Source organism: Condylura cristata, unplaced genomic scaffold, assembly GCF_000260355.1.
Source record: "Condylura cristata isolate star-nosed mole 26May11 unplaced genomic scaffold, ConCri1.0 scaffold00023, whole genome shotgun sequence".
Taxonomy (NCBI): Eukaryota; Metazoa; Chordata; class Mammalia; order Eulipotyphla; family Talpidae; genus Condylura; species Condylura cristata.
In genome coordinates, this window is record NW_004567124.1 from 33,014,493 (window position 1) to 33,032,527 (window position 18,035).

General features: G+C 53.6%; 1 protein-coding gene across 1 annotated transcript in view; it reads left to right on the forward strand.

The window, feature by feature from the left end:
* The first annotated feature begins 1,123 nt into the window (after window positions 1–1,123).
* The window catches only part of CCDC33 (coiled-coil domain containing 33), a 112,100-nt gene continuing 95,188 nt past the window's right edge, over window positions 1,124–18,035 (forward strand). The window contains exons 1-3 of the mRNA XM_004687575.1: window positions 1,124–1,433; window positions 2,122–2,454; window positions 13,016–13,041. Of these exons, the coding sequence (XP_004687632.1) occupies window positions 1,124–1,433; window positions 2,122–2,454; window positions 13,016–13,041 (669 nt within the window). The remainder of the gene's footprint in view (window positions 1,434–2,121; window positions 2,455–13,015; window positions 13,042–18,035) is intronic.

Consider the following 18,035-nt stretch of genomic DNA (forward strand, 5'->3'; position numbering starts at 1 on the left):
TGAGCCAATCCCAGAGCATATATAGTAGGGAAAAATATAGATAGACTTAGAATCTCTAGGTTCAGACCCCAGGTCTGCTTCTTACTAGCCTCAGATTCTTCATCTGTACAGTGGGGATAATTGTATCCACCCCACAGAGCCATAGGGAGTGCCTGCAATCAGCAGCTACTAGGGAAGAGATTTATGGATGATGATGATGATGGTGATGATGATGATAATGATACTGACAAGGGAGGTGATAATGTGATGATAATAGTGATGATAATAGTGCTAGAGATGATGATGATGGCGGTGCTGGTGGTAATAATGGTGGTGAAGCAGTGGTGGTGTATGATGGTGGTGTGGTGACAGTGGTGATGGTAGAGTTGGTCCTGATTGACGAGTGTCCAGGATCTCCCCTCTCTCACTGGGGATCAGCAAGATTCAGGGTGATGGGGGATTGGTTCCAGCTTGATCAGTCTTTGGTGTAAGAGGCTCTGGGCCCCCTGTAAAGTACATCTGTGTCCCCTAGTATAAGTTTTTATTAAGAAGGTAAACTGGTTCCAGAAGGAAGCAGATGCTAAGGACATGCTTCCATGGAGATTCCAGGGAACAGACAACATCCTCTTTCCCGGAGACACCCCCACATATACTAATCAAGAACTCTTGGGAATGAATGGCATATGGAGACCAGAAAGTCCTAATTAACCGATACCGATGCCTTCCCAGGCTAGCACTCCTCATCCCTGTCCCCGCTTTAATTTCCACGCAGAACTTACCATCTTCTAATAGATACTGTAACTTACTTCTTTTCTATAGTTGGTGTGTATTTTTTGTCTAGTTCCATGTCCCTCCCCATTGGAAAATACATTCAGGGCAGAAAACTGTGTTTGATTCACTGCAATATTCCAAATACCTAAAATCGTTCCTGGAACACAGTAGATGTTCAATAAATGGTTAGTGAACATACTCCCTAAGGGAGGGTCCATGGCTGCCTTTGTTTCAGAGACCCAGCTTCCTAGCTCTGTTACCTGGTTTCATCTCAAACAAACAGGGGCAGGTGGGGTGTGGCCCTGAGTGCCCAGTGTGGGACTGAGGACCAAAGGTAGCAGTGCTCAGCCCAGGGACAGTCCCTGACAAGGCCATGGACTTTAAGGGGCCTGAACCCTGGGCCCCTGCCTCCCTGCTGAGCCCACAGTTGAAGGCTGAGGAAAAGACTCTGGACCTAGAGTTCGAGGTCTTGAGCTTGGGCTTTAATGAGGAGGGCAGATACACCTTGCGTCTGTCGGCTGAGAACCCGCTGCAGGCAGGCTCCGGGGCTGGCGTGCAGTTGCAAGTGAATGATGAGGAACCCCTTCCTGTCTGCTCTGCTGTTACCGATGTCATTGAGCAGCAGGATCCTGGCCAGAGCCTCACCCTCAGCAGGAACAAGTTTGTCTTTACTTTGCCCAAAGGTAGGAAGTAGGGAGAGAGCTTGGGAGGGGGGGTGGTTGGGGAGAAGGACCCACAACTCTTGTTCTAATCCCTGTCAGGAAAGCAGGGAACCTCAGGGGAAACCAAGGGGCAGGTTCAGAACTCTGGACTGACTTCTGAAGCTCTGTTTTGCCAGCATTGTGCAAATGCTGGTCTTCTATGAGCCAGTGTGACTGAAGGTTAGGAAGGAATGAAAGAGGGAGTGAGAACTGGATTTGTAAATGTACACAGCAGGTTTGGCACCAGGCCTGGCAGTAGAGGTCACACTGGGTGTGACCAGCCTAAGCACCACTGGATATGAGTATTGGAGGTGGGCAGGGGCTGATGGGGTGGTGGAGGGCAGAAAGTTTCCAAATCATGTGGGGAGGCAGGAATCCCAGAAAGAGAGTAGCTAAGTGATCTGGAAAGAGCAGAAGATCCACGCTTAGACCATGAGGCCATCCAGGCTGGTTTCCTGGAGGTGAGGGAATGGGGAAACCATGGCCCGGACCTTTGGGTCCCACAGATTAAACGCCTCCCTGGGGAGGAGAGGACCCAGGCTCATCTCACAGCTAAGAGCTTTCAACCTGAGTTGAGGGGGAAGAGAGAGGACCGCGTTTGTCCTCCTCATTCTCTGGGAGGAGGCAGGGAGGTCCCAGAGTCAGTTCTTGAGCTCCACATCTCACCCAGGATTCTGCAAGAATGACAGTCAGCACGATGCACGCCTGCGCGTGGAGGCGCTGAGGCTGGGCGGGGCCTCGGGATACCCCCAGCGGGTGGGCGAGGCCTTCTTCCCCATCTACCCACGCCCAGATGAGCCACGCATGAACTTGGGGGCGCGGGAACATGAGGACCTGTACCGCTACAGCGGCCACCTGGCTCTCCTCCGGGCCAGCACTGACCCCACTGCGCGCCACTGTGGGCATCTCGCCTACAGAGTGGCCTTCCATGAGCACCGAGCCCCTCGGGCCCCGGGCTCCAGCAGCCCTCCTGAAGCCCGCAGGTCAGAACCTCGCTCACCAGGCGGAGACCTCCAGTTGTCCATGCTGCAGGTGGGTGTTCCCTGGGTCCAGGCACCAGTTTCTGGACGTTTATGCCCCTGTTAGTAGATACAGGCCTGTCTAGAGTCACCAGCCCCTCCCTGAAGTTCCCTAAGTCGTCTCATTCCCTTCTGAAGAACAGGAGCCTGAGGATGGAGACTGTTCCCAACCGGGAGTCCCAATTTAAAGGGGAACACAGAAAGTGGAGCAAAGGCCACAAGACCAGGGACATTCCTGGGTGGGGATTCTTGTGCCCAGTGAGTGCCTGCCCCCAACCTCAATCTCACATTCATTCTAGGTTTCTAGGGAAGCTCCTACTGACCAGGATGGAGAAGGCTCAGTGTGCCCACCTTCAAACTTAGCCAGCTTTCACCATGACCTGGAGGGGCTCGGCCCTGAATCAGCACCCTGTCTGCTTCAGGCCCAGGTGAGGAGGTCCTTGTCCAAGCTGTAGGAGGGGAAGGATCCCCAATGTGACCAGGCAGTGTGTCTGGCGGTCCTCACAGCCAGAGCAGGCAGAAGTTAGTAGAGCAAGTAGCAGCTCATTTTTTAAAAAAGATTTATTTATGCACACAGAACTGGGGTACAGGAGGTGCAGGGGTGGTGAGAGGCTTCACCAGAGACAGAGTGGGGAGCAGAACAGGCCGACTGAGGAAGTACACTGCTGAGGGGAGCAGCGGGCCGGTCAGGAGAGGTCTGCCACACCATGTGGATCACCTTGGGGCGGGGAATCGAACTGAAGTGGCTGCGGCCTCCCTAAAGTTTTTTTTTTTTTTTTTTTAAAGATTTACTTATTTATGCAGAATGGAACTGGGGTATAGGCCAGAGGTGAATAGGCAGTGAGAGGATGCACCAGAGACAGAGTGGGGAGCAGAATAGGCAGACTGACAAAGTACACTGCTGAGGGGTGCAGCGGGTTGGTGAGGTCTGCTGTGCCATGTGTGTCACCTCCGGGGCAGGGATCGAACTCATGCTGAAGTGGCTTTAGCTTCTTAGTGCTGTGCTTTGACCCGCTGACGTAGCGGCCCATTTTACAGGTGGTGAAACTGAGCCTTATCCCCAAATGTTTATTCTATAATACCAACATTCCCCAGGGACCTCAATGCACACTAGGACATGGGGCCCTCAGCCAGGTCAGTGGCTGGGCTCAGCATGCCACCTGGCTTGAAGCTTGTGCTGGAAGGAGAGCTCTGTGCAGGAGTATGTGGATCCAATTTTGGAGCCTAGAAAATGCTTCTCAAGAGAGATGTCATTTGAGGTGACTCTTTTACTCATTCGATTCATTCACTCGTTTATCCATTCATTCATTCACCCATCTAATCTTTAAGTGCTGACTCTGTCCTTGTCAGGCCCCATGTTGGATAGGGCATATTAATCTTTGGGAAGGATAATCCAAGAGGAGGAACCAGAACACTGGCCAAAGAGAGGGCAAGGGTTTGGCTGGTAGCAGGAGTAGTGACTGAGGCCCAAACCAAAACTTTACCGCCAGGGGCTCTGGGGTCTCCTAGAAAGCCTCTCTCAGATCAGTGCATAGATCTGGGCCAAAGTACAGTTGGGGTGCTGACCTGAGTTGGACTGGTAAATGGGCAGGAGAAAGTGAAGGGATCTGGGTACAGTAGGAAAAGAACAGAGGTGGATATTCAATTCAGGGGGCCATGGAGGAGTTTCTGTGGGAGAATCTGAGCTATGGTTTCAGCAGAGTGCCCTGGAAGCTTGTGCTGGGGGAACTGGAGGGATGGATCTTTGAGCCAGGTACCCACGTCTCATATCTAATTCTCACTGATCAATCAGCAAATACTTTTGACCTCCTCCTGCTTGCCTGGCTCTGTGCTGGGGGCTGAGGGTACAGTGGGGGATTTGTGAATGAGATAGATATCTGGGTTCCTACGTGATATTCTGTTCCTTTTTGCTCCCTGAATTTAGGACCTGGCCCCGCCCCCTCCTGTCCTACAGCTTGTCACAGGACTAGACACAAAGGAGGCTCTTGGAAAAGTCACCCCTTACTCGACAGCTCCCAGCTTGCCCTGGCTACCGCGCCAGGATTCTGTGGACAGTGCTTTGCAGGCTGCGCTGCTGAATGCATGAGAGAGGGTGGGCCTGTAGGAAGGGGGAGCGTGAGATGGCTTTGTCATCTAGGCAGCTCTAATTTCTGTTATTTAATGCCATCATCTCCCTGCCAGTCTCCCTCTTAAAGTGTCAGATGTCTGCTTCTACCAAGACAAGAAAATGGCTTTCAAGGGAGAGGAAAATCGCTTCCCTCCTGGGGGGTCAGCAATCACAACCCTGCAAACAGGGTCAGGAAGCTGGTGGGGGAAACACACAAAATAATGGCGAGGGGCCCTTCAGAAGAGAAGGGCTGTTTCTTTGCCCTCCACTGACTCATCCAGTTCAGCCTCAGGAAGGTGGGCACGGAGATGGAGGCTCACAGACACAAGTGGAAGGACAGCAGCGAGACTGGGCTCCTAGTGGGGCTAGAGGAACGTGGACTAACCCTCTGGGCTTACGGCCAGCTCGCTGCTCCCTGGAGAAGTGGCCTAGAACTGTTAGCAGGCAAGCAGGGGAGCACCCCGGGGCCCCCAAACCTGCCTGCTCTAAATGGCTTCTGTCATCTACCACCTCAAGACCAAAACAACATACTCTTAGTGTATAAGATCTTTAATACAGAAGAATTTTAATACAACTAGTGTGCAATAGAGAAAAGAGAAAGAATATTGTTAACATAGTTTCCAATTAAACACCCAAAGTTACCTATCCCCCAGTGGGTAAGGCCCAGCATAAACAGGGTTGGGCCAAAATGGGGACACTGAGGCCCCAAAGCTTGTCCAGCAGAAGAGGCCAGAACAATCTGGCAGGGAAAGAGCAAAATCAAAATAAAAGTGAAGATAAAGACTGCTACTGTTAGTCTCCCCACAGTTTCTCACCCACACTCCTGTCTCTGATTTCAAGAGTCTTCTTCCATGCCCTCAAGTCCCTGGTAGAATTCCAAGGCTGAGAGAAAACACAGCTTCTTCTTCACATGTCTCTGCTTCATGTGCTTCCTCCAAGTCTTTCCCCAGTCTTCTCCCTCCGTCCCCCTCCAAGTTTTTCTTCCTGTCTTTTCCACCTTCTTCTCATTTCTCAGCACCACCCTTCCTTGGGTGGGGCAGGGAACCTGGAACCTCCCCTTTCTATGAATATCACACTATTGCAAAACCTTAGGGATCCTCAGAAACCATCCTCTGTCCCCTCTTTGCACAAAGGGAAGTTGAAACCCAGGAGGGCAAGCCTTAACCCAGTTTTCTTTTGGTTTTTGATTGAAAAGAAGATAGTATGGGGGTGGAGAGAAGTGAAGGCAGTGAGCAGGGAGGATGGGAAGAAGACAGAATTGCATTCTTGGGCCCAGCCCAAGGTCACAAACACCCAATCCAAGGGCAAGAATGGACTTCTGAGCTCCAGATGCAAATGGAGAGACTCAAGGCCCCTTCTTCCAGGAAGACTTCCTGCATTGATTGTATCTCTTCCAAACTATCCTCAGTCCCATAGGTTTCAGGCAGTTTAACCATTGAATCTATTTGGTTTAGAACTGTATTGTAAGCTCACAAGTTGTTCTCTAGAAATCCCTCCCTGACCCTAACCTAATAATCAGGGGTCTAGTTGCTTAGGGGGGTTTTTCCCGATAGGGGAGCTCCCAGCACTAGGGTCCGTGCCAGTGCACAGGGTGCTCATACCTCTTCCCATGCCTGGATCCTGTCTCCTGTGCTTCTAGAAGGGTTGAGACCCTTGGTTTAGGAAGGAGTTTATCTGTCCAGTGCTGAGAGCACAGAGTGGGTCCCTGAGGGTGAGGGAAGCTGAAAGGTGCAGGCTACAGCCCAGCTGCTCTGGGAGCTGGGGTGACCCAGCACATCTCTTTTCAGGGAGAATGAGGTCTCCTCAGGGGCCACATCTCCCTTGCTACCTCACTCCACCCCCCAAGACCTCTCCCCCACCCCCCCAAGGTTTAAGGACCTCTCCGGTAAGCAGAGCTGTTTAAGGGGGAAAACTTTGGGCTGGAAATCCCCAGTGATGAAATTTCTGAAAACATGAACTCAACAATCCCATGATTTTACCTTTGGGAGCTATTCTGGGGGTTTCTTCACTCATGGCACTTTGCTCCCTCCTCCCACAAGGCTGGGAGTGAGGGAGGAGGGGGAAGCATGTGGGGCTCCCTCATCACCCCTTCCTTCCCCGACATTTACCTCTTTCCGAACAATTGCAGTTTTGTTTCATGAAAGGATTTCGTTCCCCAGGAGCCTTTTAAATTATGCTTTCAAGGGTCTTTTTTTATTCTTTCCATTTAAAACACCTTTTTTTGTGTGCCCTAGAGGGGAAAAAAAGGAGAGAGAGAAGAAAAGCTAATAAAGCAATCACCAAATGCTGAGCACCTGGCTCGAAGCCTGTGGCTTCTGATGTAGCTCTGGCACCTACAAACTGGGGGCTGGAGGGGAAGCAGAGGGGAGCACAGCCAGCAGTGGCTTGCCCACCCCTCTACCCGGGTCCCAGTCCCTAAACCCCAGTCTCCCGCTCAGTGTTTCTCTCCTTTTGTTCCCTTCTCCTCCCCCTTTCCCTCCCCCAACCTCCCCCCTTTCCTCCATCCCTCCACTTACCCTCCCCCAACCCCACGCAGATCCGAGGTTCCCAATTCCAGCTGGAGCTCCAGCCCCCCACCCCCTCCAGGCCCCGGGCGCCTTTCCGCCAGCCTCGGGCCAGCAGTGTCCAGGTCCTCCCCTTCCTTCTTTGCTCTGCTTTTAAATTCATTATGTCTTTTATTGCTCGCTATTGCACACGCTATTTCTATTGCCCTGGAGACTAGAATGGTTCAAGCGGGAAAGGCACACAATGTGGATTTCATTAACTTTACTACTCGTTTCATCTGGGGGGTGGGGGTGGGGAGCTAGTCTGGCCGAGGGGAGCTGGTGCCCCTTTGCTCCAGCCCCTTCACCTGGGAGCCAGACCTGCAGTGTGTGTGGGTATGCGTGGTGGACATCCGCCCGCTCCCTCCCACTCTCCTGGTGTGGGTCTTGCCACCGGCCCATTTCACAGGTGGGAAAGCAGAGGCTCTGGTGGGTGTGCTTGGATGCTCCCAACTTCGAGGTGTGAGGGGAGGGGGGGGCTCTCAGGGGTGTCCCATGTTTATGTCCTTGCATTGGGACTCAGATACCTTCCCTCCCCCCTTCCTTCTTTCTCCTGTTCCATTCAATACAAGTGAGGATATGAGTAGGTCAGCGCCTTGCAAATGAGGCAGTTTTATGGGCTTTAGAAAAACACTCAATTGTTCCCTCAATTACCCAGAGCAGATTGAATATATTAATCTCTCTTAACTGGAGTGAGAGACTCCATGCTTCCCCACCCCCAGCCTCCAGCACCCCTCCACTGGCACGTGCCTGGGATTGACTCCCCATCCCCCACCTTCCTGGCCACTGGCTCTGAGCAGGTCAGGCTAGGTCCAGGCAATGTGCTTTTGCAGTGCTTACCTCCAACACACACACACACACACACACACACACACACACACACGCGCGTGCAGACACAGGCACATACCCACGTGTGCACATGAACAGGGCAGACAGCCGCTTTACATTTCTCTATCAATTGTCATTGATTTTTCTCCTCTGCCTCAGTAAACTCCGGGCTGAAGGGAATGGGAGGGAAGCTGCGGTGGCTTCCTTCTGCTCCAGTGACAAGTGCCTCCAGCTTAAACACACTCTGCCCCAGGCAGCTGAGCCCCGTTAAAAGCTACCTGAGGTTTCTCTTTGTAGCTCGATTTTCTTTTATTTCAGGGGAACAAAGGCACTGTCAAGGCGCTCCCAGAGAGTGCTGTCACCTACCCTGGGAGGGGTGTCGCTGAGCTGAGGCTGGCAGGAGAGGAGGGCTGGCCCCAGGCAGCGTGGGTGGGAGGCACAGCCAGCCCCCTCTGGAGGAGAAAAGCCACTAGTTATAGGTACCACATTTACCCCGTAGGCCACCCACTGGCCCCCGGTCCTCCTCAGTGGTATTAAGACTTTCTGCCCAAGGAACAGGGGTGCTAAAGGACCTAGAGATCGCTGGGTAAAGAGGGATGAAAGCAAAAATTACATAAATTGGGGAGTCCCATATTTATCTCTTCTCTCAAACATGCCCCCTCCCACTCTGCCTGCTTTTTCAAAAGGTCTCTATGCCATTGGAGACCTGGGAGGTTGGTGCCTGGAGCCTGGTGGGTGGGGTGTTAGAGGTTTGAGGTTTAAACTTATAGGGAGCAGCTGGGGTCGGATGGATCTGATTTCAGATCAGTCTCTGGCATTTCTTTAGTGACTGTGCAGCTTACATAATTTCCATCAGCCTCTATGTCCACATCTGTAAAATGGGGCTGAACAATTTCCAAGTCCGCTCTTTCTAGGAAGATGAAGAAATGAGCTAGTGTATGCCTGGCCCTGCCTGCAGGACGTGCTTTCTAAGTGCTCACTGCTTTCATCCTGAGCTGGGATGTCTGTATTGGGTCAAGTGCTGGATGGGTCTGGGCCTCACTTCTGCTTCTAGAAAGTACAGTTGTGCCTTCCTTTTTGCCTAGGGGGGCTTCCAGGGGAAGGGTGATGGGAACTTGTGAGCCCTGCTGTGTCTGGAGCCTGGGTACTGGGTTTCGGGGTGGAGGAGGTGAACCCAGCCTGGATGCTAGTCTGGGAAGAGTCTCCCTTAGCAGATTGTTGTAAGTGAGCACACCAGATGGCATGGCCACCACCCCTCCTGCAGGGCTGCAGCTGACTCACACCTCCTGGAGGCCCAGTGAGCAAGCGAGTGAGTTGAGTGTGTGTTTGTGAGAGAGTGATGGTGAGGGGGACACAGAGGAAGGGAGTGCCCTCCTCGCAGGACCAGCTGACTGGCTCCAGGAGGGGCCCATAGTAACCTTCTCATCTCCTGAAATCACCTTCACTGTGAAAGAAGGAAGAGGAGATGTGGGAGGGCACAATGAGCATGGATTTTTAGGGTAACCTCCCTCTTTCCTCCCTCACTCATGCCTCTGGGAGGTGGATGTGCATCCACAGACATTCCTGAAAATAGGCATGGACAGTCCTGAACACAGGACACTCATGTGGAGATACATTGGTGAGGGCGGGGAGACCCCCACCATGCCCACACACCAGGATAGATTCACAGTGCCTGACCAATGGACACCAGCGCCCACCCCACCCCCACCTCCTAAGGATCTCCCCAGCTTCATCTCTATACAGCCCCCAGAGGAGAGAGAGACTTGGGACAGGCATGTGTGCTGCGGGGTGTGTGTGTGTGTGTGTGTGTGTGTGTGTGTGTGTGTGTGTGTGTGAAATCCCATAGGAAACCAGCCTTTGATGGTGCTCTCTAAGAGGGAGGGGGAGGCTAACGGAAAAGCCGCCTTGACAGCGCACAGTCTGCCCATCCTGGCTAGGCGCTGGCTGTCAGAGTCAGCTGAGACATCCCAGACTAAGCCCTGGCCTGGTTCTGCAGGGTGCTGAGAGTCAGGAGCAGCTGAGACCACATGGGACCAGCCCCCTTCTCCGGAAAGGTGGAGGATGAGGCTGTCGAAAACTGACAGCCTGCCTGGGGTCCAAGTCCAGTCTCCCAAGCCCAGGGCTGCATCTATCCATCCACCCATCTCCATCCATCCATCCATCTACTTTTTGAGCAGGAGTAAAAAAGACTGCAGTATCCTGGTTCTTGGGGAGCTAGCTGGGCAGAGGAAATAGGAGCAGTTGGAGGACAGTGCTTTCTAAAAGGGCAGTGAAGGCTGCATGAGCTGGGTGGCCACCAGGGACTTGGTCTGCTCCAGACCACCAGTTCTGGCTGGGCGTCAAAAGACTCAGTGTCAGAGCTCATTTCACACTTGCCTGTGAGCTGCATGATGTGGTGCAACTCACTTCTGTCCTGGGCCTCTCTCTAGCGCAGGCCACTCTAGCCAGGCGGCAGCGGGGACCTGCGAAGCCCATTGGAGCATCTTATGGATCTTGCGAGGTGGGCAGGGTACCTTTAATAAGGGACCTTTCGTAAGGTCCATTTTCTGGAGCAGAAACTAAGCTCCTTACAGGAGGTGAAGGGTTTCCCCAAACCTTGCCTTTGAGTCAACAGCAAAGCCGGGCTGCGATCCAGGTTCTACCATCTGTCTACTTTGGTTTTTCTGATACAGCAGTTGGGAATGACTCGCAGCATTCTTTCCCAGGAAGGCTCATACTTTAAAGGGTTTTATAGGCAACGTGACAGGACAAAGGGGAACAGTTGGGGAAGTGGATTTCTTCCCAGGGCCCCACGTCATACCAAGTCCAGCTGAAGCAGGCTTGGCCATGTTCAGCTGACTCCAACAACTGGTGCTTATTGCACTGAGTGGCTTGGGAGGAGGACTGGGAAGAGGTTGGGGCTGCCCATGGCTCAGACCCGCGCCCCCCCCCCCCCAAGCCCTCTTACCCATTGGCTTGGCAGGTGACACTTTGCAAAAATGTGTGGCCTAAATAGCCACAGCTGGAGTGCAGATCCTTGCTCCGCCCCCGGAGGGAGAGGGGCTGTTTGAGTCAAGTCCAGAAGACCAGAGGAAGGGGTAAAGGTTTAGTTTATATCCCTGCTCTGCAGACACCTTCTGCCCTGGGGTTTACCTCTCTGTGCCTCTTTTCTTAATCTCTAAATGGGGATGATGACAGTCCTCCCAACAGGGTTATTCAACTGAAGTTGTAGCAATTTCAAGGAAACAGCAAATGCTTAGAGCACTCAAGCTATGAGTGTGTCTGGAGAATGGTGAGGGTTGGAGGGCTGGGCTCCAGGCAGATGGGACAGTTCAGGTGAAGACCCAGAGGCTGGGGAGAGCTTGGTTTCTGCTGGGAACAGAGTTTGGGGGCCAGTGAGGGGTCACACTAGGAGAGAGAGGGCTGAGCCAGTCCTGGACTAATTGCTGGAGACAGTGGGACCCAGTGGGGCTGCAGACCATGGGTGGGCCCGGGAGGTGTGGCTATTATTTTAATCTTCCTCTAAAGCATAATTGCTTTTTGTCGCGGGTGTTCCGGAGCCGCCTCCCAGTGAGATTGCTTTCCAGGTTCCTCTCCTCCAGGAGACAGGCAGGCTCGGCCAGCTCTGAGCTGCATTAATATGCTGCAAATGCGATTTCACGGCCTCAAATGAGATTAGGGCCAGAGGCTCTGCTCTTGGGTAGAGATGGTGGGTGGTGGGCAAGGGGCGCCAGCGCTGAGCAGGGAATCTGAGACGAAGGGAATCAAGGATCCCTGGCAGACTTGGCCAGAATAAGCAGTTTCCTGTAACTGGAGCCCTTCGGACCTGCTGGCTCATCCCAGCTATAGAGCAGGGGGCTGGCTGAGAGGCCATGCCCAGGGCTGGGTGCTCCTGACTGTCTCCTCCACCCCCAAACTCCCTATAAGCACCTCAGTAGGGGAGAGAGGGCTGATTACAAAGGCAGACTGTAGCTGGATGGCCTGGGTTTGAAGTCTGGTTCTTCCGGTCCTGGCTCTACCTCAGTTTTCTCATCTGTTGAATGGGGGCTACAGCTGTCCCTATCTCTATGCAGTTGTAAGGACTGAGTGAACATTTGTAGAGTACACAGAATAGTGCCTAGCAGAATTGCTAGCGATTATGTATGTAAATGGGAGTTACTTAAGCCTCAGAGGAGGAGAGGGCCTCTGCTGGCTCTGACTCTGGAGGAAGGAGTGTTATTTGGGAACCAGGGGTTTCTGTCTCAGGCTAGGGTAGGCATCTGGGGACTCACAGGGCAGAGGATGTTTAGGGAAAGCAAGATGGAGCCAGTTCATTCACTGAATGAACATGCACCTGGCACCACCTCTGTGCTGAGCAACAGGCTGGCCCTCGGGGTCATGGTCCCAGCCCTCAGAGGAGACAACCCTCTCCCAGAAGTCAGTGATGGGACATGAGCCAGGGGAGCTTGGGGGGGGAGGACCAGGGGCTGTGGTCTGATCTTCTGGGTGGGGATGGGGATGCTGGAGGAAGGTTTCAGGAAGATTTGCTAGAAGTTGTTCCTCTGGGTGTTGAAGAACACCATGAATTATTTAGGGTGCCAGAGGGAGGAGGGTAATCCAGGCAGAGAAAAGAGCATCTATGAAGAATGGAGAGAACAGAGCCCATTCAGGGCACCACAGGCACAGTAGTGTGCCTGGAGTGAGGGTGTGAGGCAAGGATGCCCTGAGATCTGCAGGGCTCTCCTGAGAGAGTTCTCTGCTGAAGACCCACGGGCTCCTGCCAAAGGTTTCACTGAAGCAGAGGAGGGATTCGGTCAGATTTGTGGGCTAGAAGAATCAGGCCAGGGAATTGGTTGAGCCTACCGCCCCCTCCAGGCCTCTCTGCCCTGTGCAAGGACCCCTCACTCTCCTCCCCTGTGGTATCCCACTTCAGCCCCCTCCTGAGGGAAGGGAATGGCCAGTGGCCTTCACTGCTTACCCCTTTATTCAGTCCCTTGTTAACGAGTTATTGATTTTTCAGAAGAAAAGCGCTCATAAGTCACGTTGTATCTTTAGCAGTGATTCATGACATGACACTGGGACCCAGGCCGCCCCACACCAGACTTTGAGAGGACCCCACAGTAACGTGTGCTTCAGTAACAAGCCTGCTGAGCAGATGGATGCGGTGGTGCTTGGAGGGTTCCAAGCAGGCACAGAGCCCCTGCTGACAATCACCCCAAGTCTCATTTTGCCAAAACTGGAGTCATGGAGGGTTCTGTATAGGCATCAGCTGGCACAAATGTGAGGGAGGCTTATTTGGGGGCATCTTTCCCTATGCTGGGAATCCATTCCACACCTGATCCTCACCACGCCTGCATGGTAGGATTATTCTTGCTGCTTTGTAGGTGAGGAAGCGACGCTCAAGTTGTCATGGGGTTAAAGCAGGACCTGGAGGATTCCAAGCCATGGTGCTTTTCAGCCCTGCAACTCCTGCCCTGTGGCGGTGCCGGGCCGGGAAGGTCAATGCCAGGTACCAGAGTCCACCAGAATATGGTGTGAATAGGGTCGGGATATCAAGTGAAGTTGTGACAAATGTGTAGGCGCACACATTCAGCCCAGGAGCCATTGATGGAGCTGACCCAGGTCATCTCCGCAAGTCAGAGGCTAGGAGAAGGTCAGAGGGCAGCCTCTGCTGGCTCCAGGACCCCACGGAGGCCCACTGGGCCAGCAGGCAGCAGCATCTTAGGGGCTGGGCTGGAATTCCAGCAAGCTCCCATTACTAATCCTAGTCAGGGCCAAGGGCACTGTGACCCGCAGTCTCAGTGGTCATGACCCTGCCACCTATTTGTGCCAGATGGAAGTGGCCTCTAGACAGAGCTCTACCTGGCTCCTGCTGTGCCTCCAGGATGCGCTACCTCACTCTTCTTCAGCATCAATCCACATCTGTGGTCTGCTCTGTCACAGAGCCATCTGTCTGGCCTCTTTCAAAGGGCCAGGTGTTTGGATCTGTACTTGACCTTTCTCCTGTTGCCCAGTTTCAGGATCGAAGGAAGGAGGGATGTGGCTTCTTCCCTCTAGTTATAGGAAAAGGCAGTTATACGTCCATGGCTGTGATCCCAGGCTGGAGAGCCAGCGGGACTGGACTCAAATCCCAGCTCCACTGTTTTGAAGCTGTGTGGTCAAGTACCTTTATTTCTCGGAGCATTTGCTGCCTCATCTTTAAAAGTGGGGCAGTGACAGTGGAGCCTGGGAGCTTGCATATGAGGGTCAAGTTGGACAGTGCAGGAATGCTCTGGTTAGCACTCAGCGCCGGGCACGGAGTAAGTGCCCACTAAATGTCTGTGGGATGGTTGTGTGGGTGGCGGGATGCCAGTGGTGGTGCCAGGCTGAATCAGGGGAGAGCACAGAGGCTGTCAAGCAGCCGTGCATCAAATAGTAGGAAGAAAATGTTCCAGTCCAGTCATTTGAGGGGAACTTAGTAGAGGGACTACATGCAAAACGGATGTGATGTTTAGAGAAAGCAAGAGGGAGCGTGCAGGACCCTGGGGCTTTGCAAGTAAGGAGAGCCTTCACAGCCCTGAGGGGGCAAGTGGAACAAGAGCCCAGCCTGGAGGACAGTTGAAGGGGAAGGACTGTCTGTGGAGAGGGACCAGCCGACCCCAGAAACTGGGAGGGGCTCCCCAGGTCCCTCTGCCCCCCCCATAAACCCAACACACCAGAACCCATTGAGGTAGCCCCTCTTGCCCATTCACCAGTTTGAACTCTGGGCAAGCACCGTCTAGTCCTAGGGATGCTTCTTTGGGATGGGAGGATCTGAGGGAGGAAGGAGACCAGGCAGAGGGGCCATTTGTGCTGGGGGGTGGGGAGCCTGCCAAGTCTGAGATTGTTTAGCAGGAGGAAAGTACAAGCCATTTTGGAGCACTTAACTGAATATCAGGGCTAAGTGCTTTGCCTGTAGTGTCTCATTCAGTTTTCATAGCAACCCTGATTTCCCCAGTGCCTAAGGAAACAAAGCTCAGAGAGGGTTAGTATTAAACCCAAAATCACACAGCTGTCAACTGCCATTGGCTAAAAAAATCACACTATGTTTCTCACCTTGTTGTCACTTTCCTTCTCCAGAAGCCTGCTTGAGATGCCCAAAGGAAATGAAGAGAAAATGGTGGGTGTAGTGTTGCTAGGAGAGTACAGGGGTGCAAGGGCAGTGGGAGGCATGTCCAAGGGGGACGGAAGGCCATCGCTGGGGAGTCAGGGACACCCACTTACCTGGCACTTAGTGCCTGGATAGTTAGGTCCAAAAGGCTGTCTCCCTAGAAGCTAGGTCCCAAGTCATGGCCTGAGGGAGGGTGGACAGCTATGAGCCTCACACCTGTCCAGACTCTCCCTGCTGCCCAGCAAGTCCAGTCCAAAACCAGAGAGGAAGCAGGCCGCTTCTTCCCCCAGAGCCAGCCCCAGGCCCAGCCCAGTGGCTTGCCCTCCACAACTGTGGATTCCTAGCGGCTAACAGCGGTGTTTAATCTCTGGCCCCAAAGATGCAGCTCCAGTGTCCTCCCTGGGGCAAGGGGGATTTGGAGAGGAGCCTCACCTATTAGCTGGGAGAACAGTCAATACCTGCTTCTCACTCTAGGATTGGAGTCACCAAAACTTGGGGCTGGCTTCTGGGCAAAGGAGCAAAAGATTTCCCTGGGCGTTTGGGGGAACAGGCTCATTTCCTTTGACTAGGGGAAATGGACTCAGAAGGGTAGAACAGCCGACAGCAGCTGGCATAGCTCGGGGGTGTGGGGGAGCTAAGATGCCGGTAGAGTAGCTGGGAAGCAGGTAGGTTAGTTGCGATTTATACTAGTGAGTGGGACAGCCACCCTAGGTTGATGGCCCTCCCACTGGCAAGGAAGCTGCTCTGGGGGGAAGGTTCCCGTAGCCCAGGACTGAGTAGCCCAGGAATCCTTGACTGAAGGAGCTGGCAGCCAGTGAATTAGTGGGAAGGCCTCCTCCCCTGACTGCTGAGGTTAGGCCCCTGGAGCCAGACAGCTGGAACAGGCTTCCAGTCGCATTAACTTCCTTCCAGGCAGACAGGCACAGGCAGTGGGAAGCTGAGGTGTTAGGATCTGGGTGAGAGCAGGTGGCTGGTGCCACTTCAAGGGCACAAGGTGGCTAGGTGCAGGACCTCAGGAGGCACGTGGTGGCCAGAGCACCCTGACACCCTGGAGCCTCCACTTTTGGTCCCTAAGCTCCTTGCCGCTTCTCAGCCCTGAACTGAGGGCGAAGAGGGCCTGTTGGCATGGGGGCAGCATTGGTCCTCAACTCAGCTTGTGCCTCAGCCCCCAGGGCTAAGAGGGGGCACACTCTGGGGAAACTGGGGGGCGGGCATCTCCTGAGACCCTCTCCATGCATGCAGGTGACAGTGTTGGCCAGCAGCCAGGGGCACCAGCCTTGACAGGTCTGGACGGGTAGAAAACTAGGAGTAGACTCCTGCTTCATCCTCAGTTCTCTGGGTGACTTTGGCTGTTCCTTTTACTCATCAAAGATGAGGCTTTGTTTCTTTGGTCTTAAAATTGGGAAGAAACTCTTCTCCCCGATCTCTCTGGAAAAAAGGCTGGATAAGAAACTGGGGGACCTCTGCAAATATTGCCTCCTGCTGCTTCCGAAGGCAGGGGGAGACCCCTGAAATGGAGCTCAAAACAGCTACTCTCAGAAAACCCCTATGAGGAAAGTCTCCCAGACACTTGTCAACCCCACTTGTCAACTGAGTTCAGCTCGCCTCTGCTGAGTTCAGCTGACCCCCTCACCCCTGTCCAGGCTAAGGGCCACCTCACTGTGGAGAAAAGCACTTAGGACCTTGCCAGGTGTGGGGGACAAGCTCATTAAACAGCACTGTTGTTGTAACACACCTTGAGAATTCAGGATTGGATTAATCATCATCTTTGGTCCCTACCCTAGAGCCATGTTGACCCATAAATGGCACTTTCTTTGTTATTTATTTTCAATAATGTAATAATAGAATAGAATAATAAAGTAACGGACCACCCAATCTAAAAGACAGGGTTACCAGCAAGGTGGGTGCTTATGTGTTCTTTCTCCTTTCTTCCCCCTATCTTCCCACCCACCCGCCAAGAAGAAATCATGTTCTCAAGTTGTGTAATTATCATCATTATCCAAAGGAAAGACTGTGGGCACCCAAAGGGACAGGGTGGTGACAAGTCGCAGGTCCCTTTGGGCCAGTGTCTGGTTGGCCTCCTTCTCTGTGGTGTGACGAGTACAGGGCTGGACGCACAGCGTAGTGAGTGATCTTAGGTGAGGGGCTCTTTGGGGTGCCAAGAGTGGGAAGGAGGACTGGAGTTAGCCCCAGGCAGGACCCAACTCCAGGAACAGGGGAGAGGGCTCCGTGGCCCCTGCCCTGCCCTGTGAGGTCACACACAGTTGCCTAGGTGATCCAGCTGGGGGGGAAAGTGCAGTTTTCCCAGGTCTGGGCAGAAAGGGGGCCACCCCTGTCTCTACCTTCCTGGGGGTGTCAGGAGCCAGTGGTCCAGCTGCTGACTCAGCTAGCCATGGCCCAGAACCCCCACAGCACCTCCATTCATGGGATGTCTGGCTGCTAAGAAAACTCTAGACCCCTTCTCCCCGGCCCACCTTCCTTTCCCTGCCCAGGGCCGGGGGCTGATGTGTGGTCCCTCACCAGACCACACTGACACTGTACTTTTCACCACCCCAAAGGTGCCTAGGCTTTTTGTCTGGGCAAGACTGCTGCAAGATCACCCACCACTACCAGGCCCTGGTCCCTGGCACCATTAGGCAGGCCAGATACTCCTGCCCTGGAGAGGATGGGACGGAAACAGAAACAGGTGAGGCCTGGGGGCGTGGCCACGCCGCTGCCAGAGCGCTTCTTCACAGCCCTTTTCTGTTGGTTCTTCAGTGGCCGGGGGCGTGGGGGTGGGTAGGGGGAGTGAAGTGGGCCTTGTGGCTCCTGCAGGTACGATGTCCTCGTGGTGGGGCCACCTGGGATCTGAAATGCGGCCCACTCGTGGTGTCTACTACCTTGGCTTGATTGCTCTGCCTCACCCTGTGACCTGGAGAGAAAATGTGGCTGAAACTGGGTGTCGCACTCCTAGGGCTGGAATCTGTGGTTCCGATCAGAGGCTCAGGGAACCCACTGACG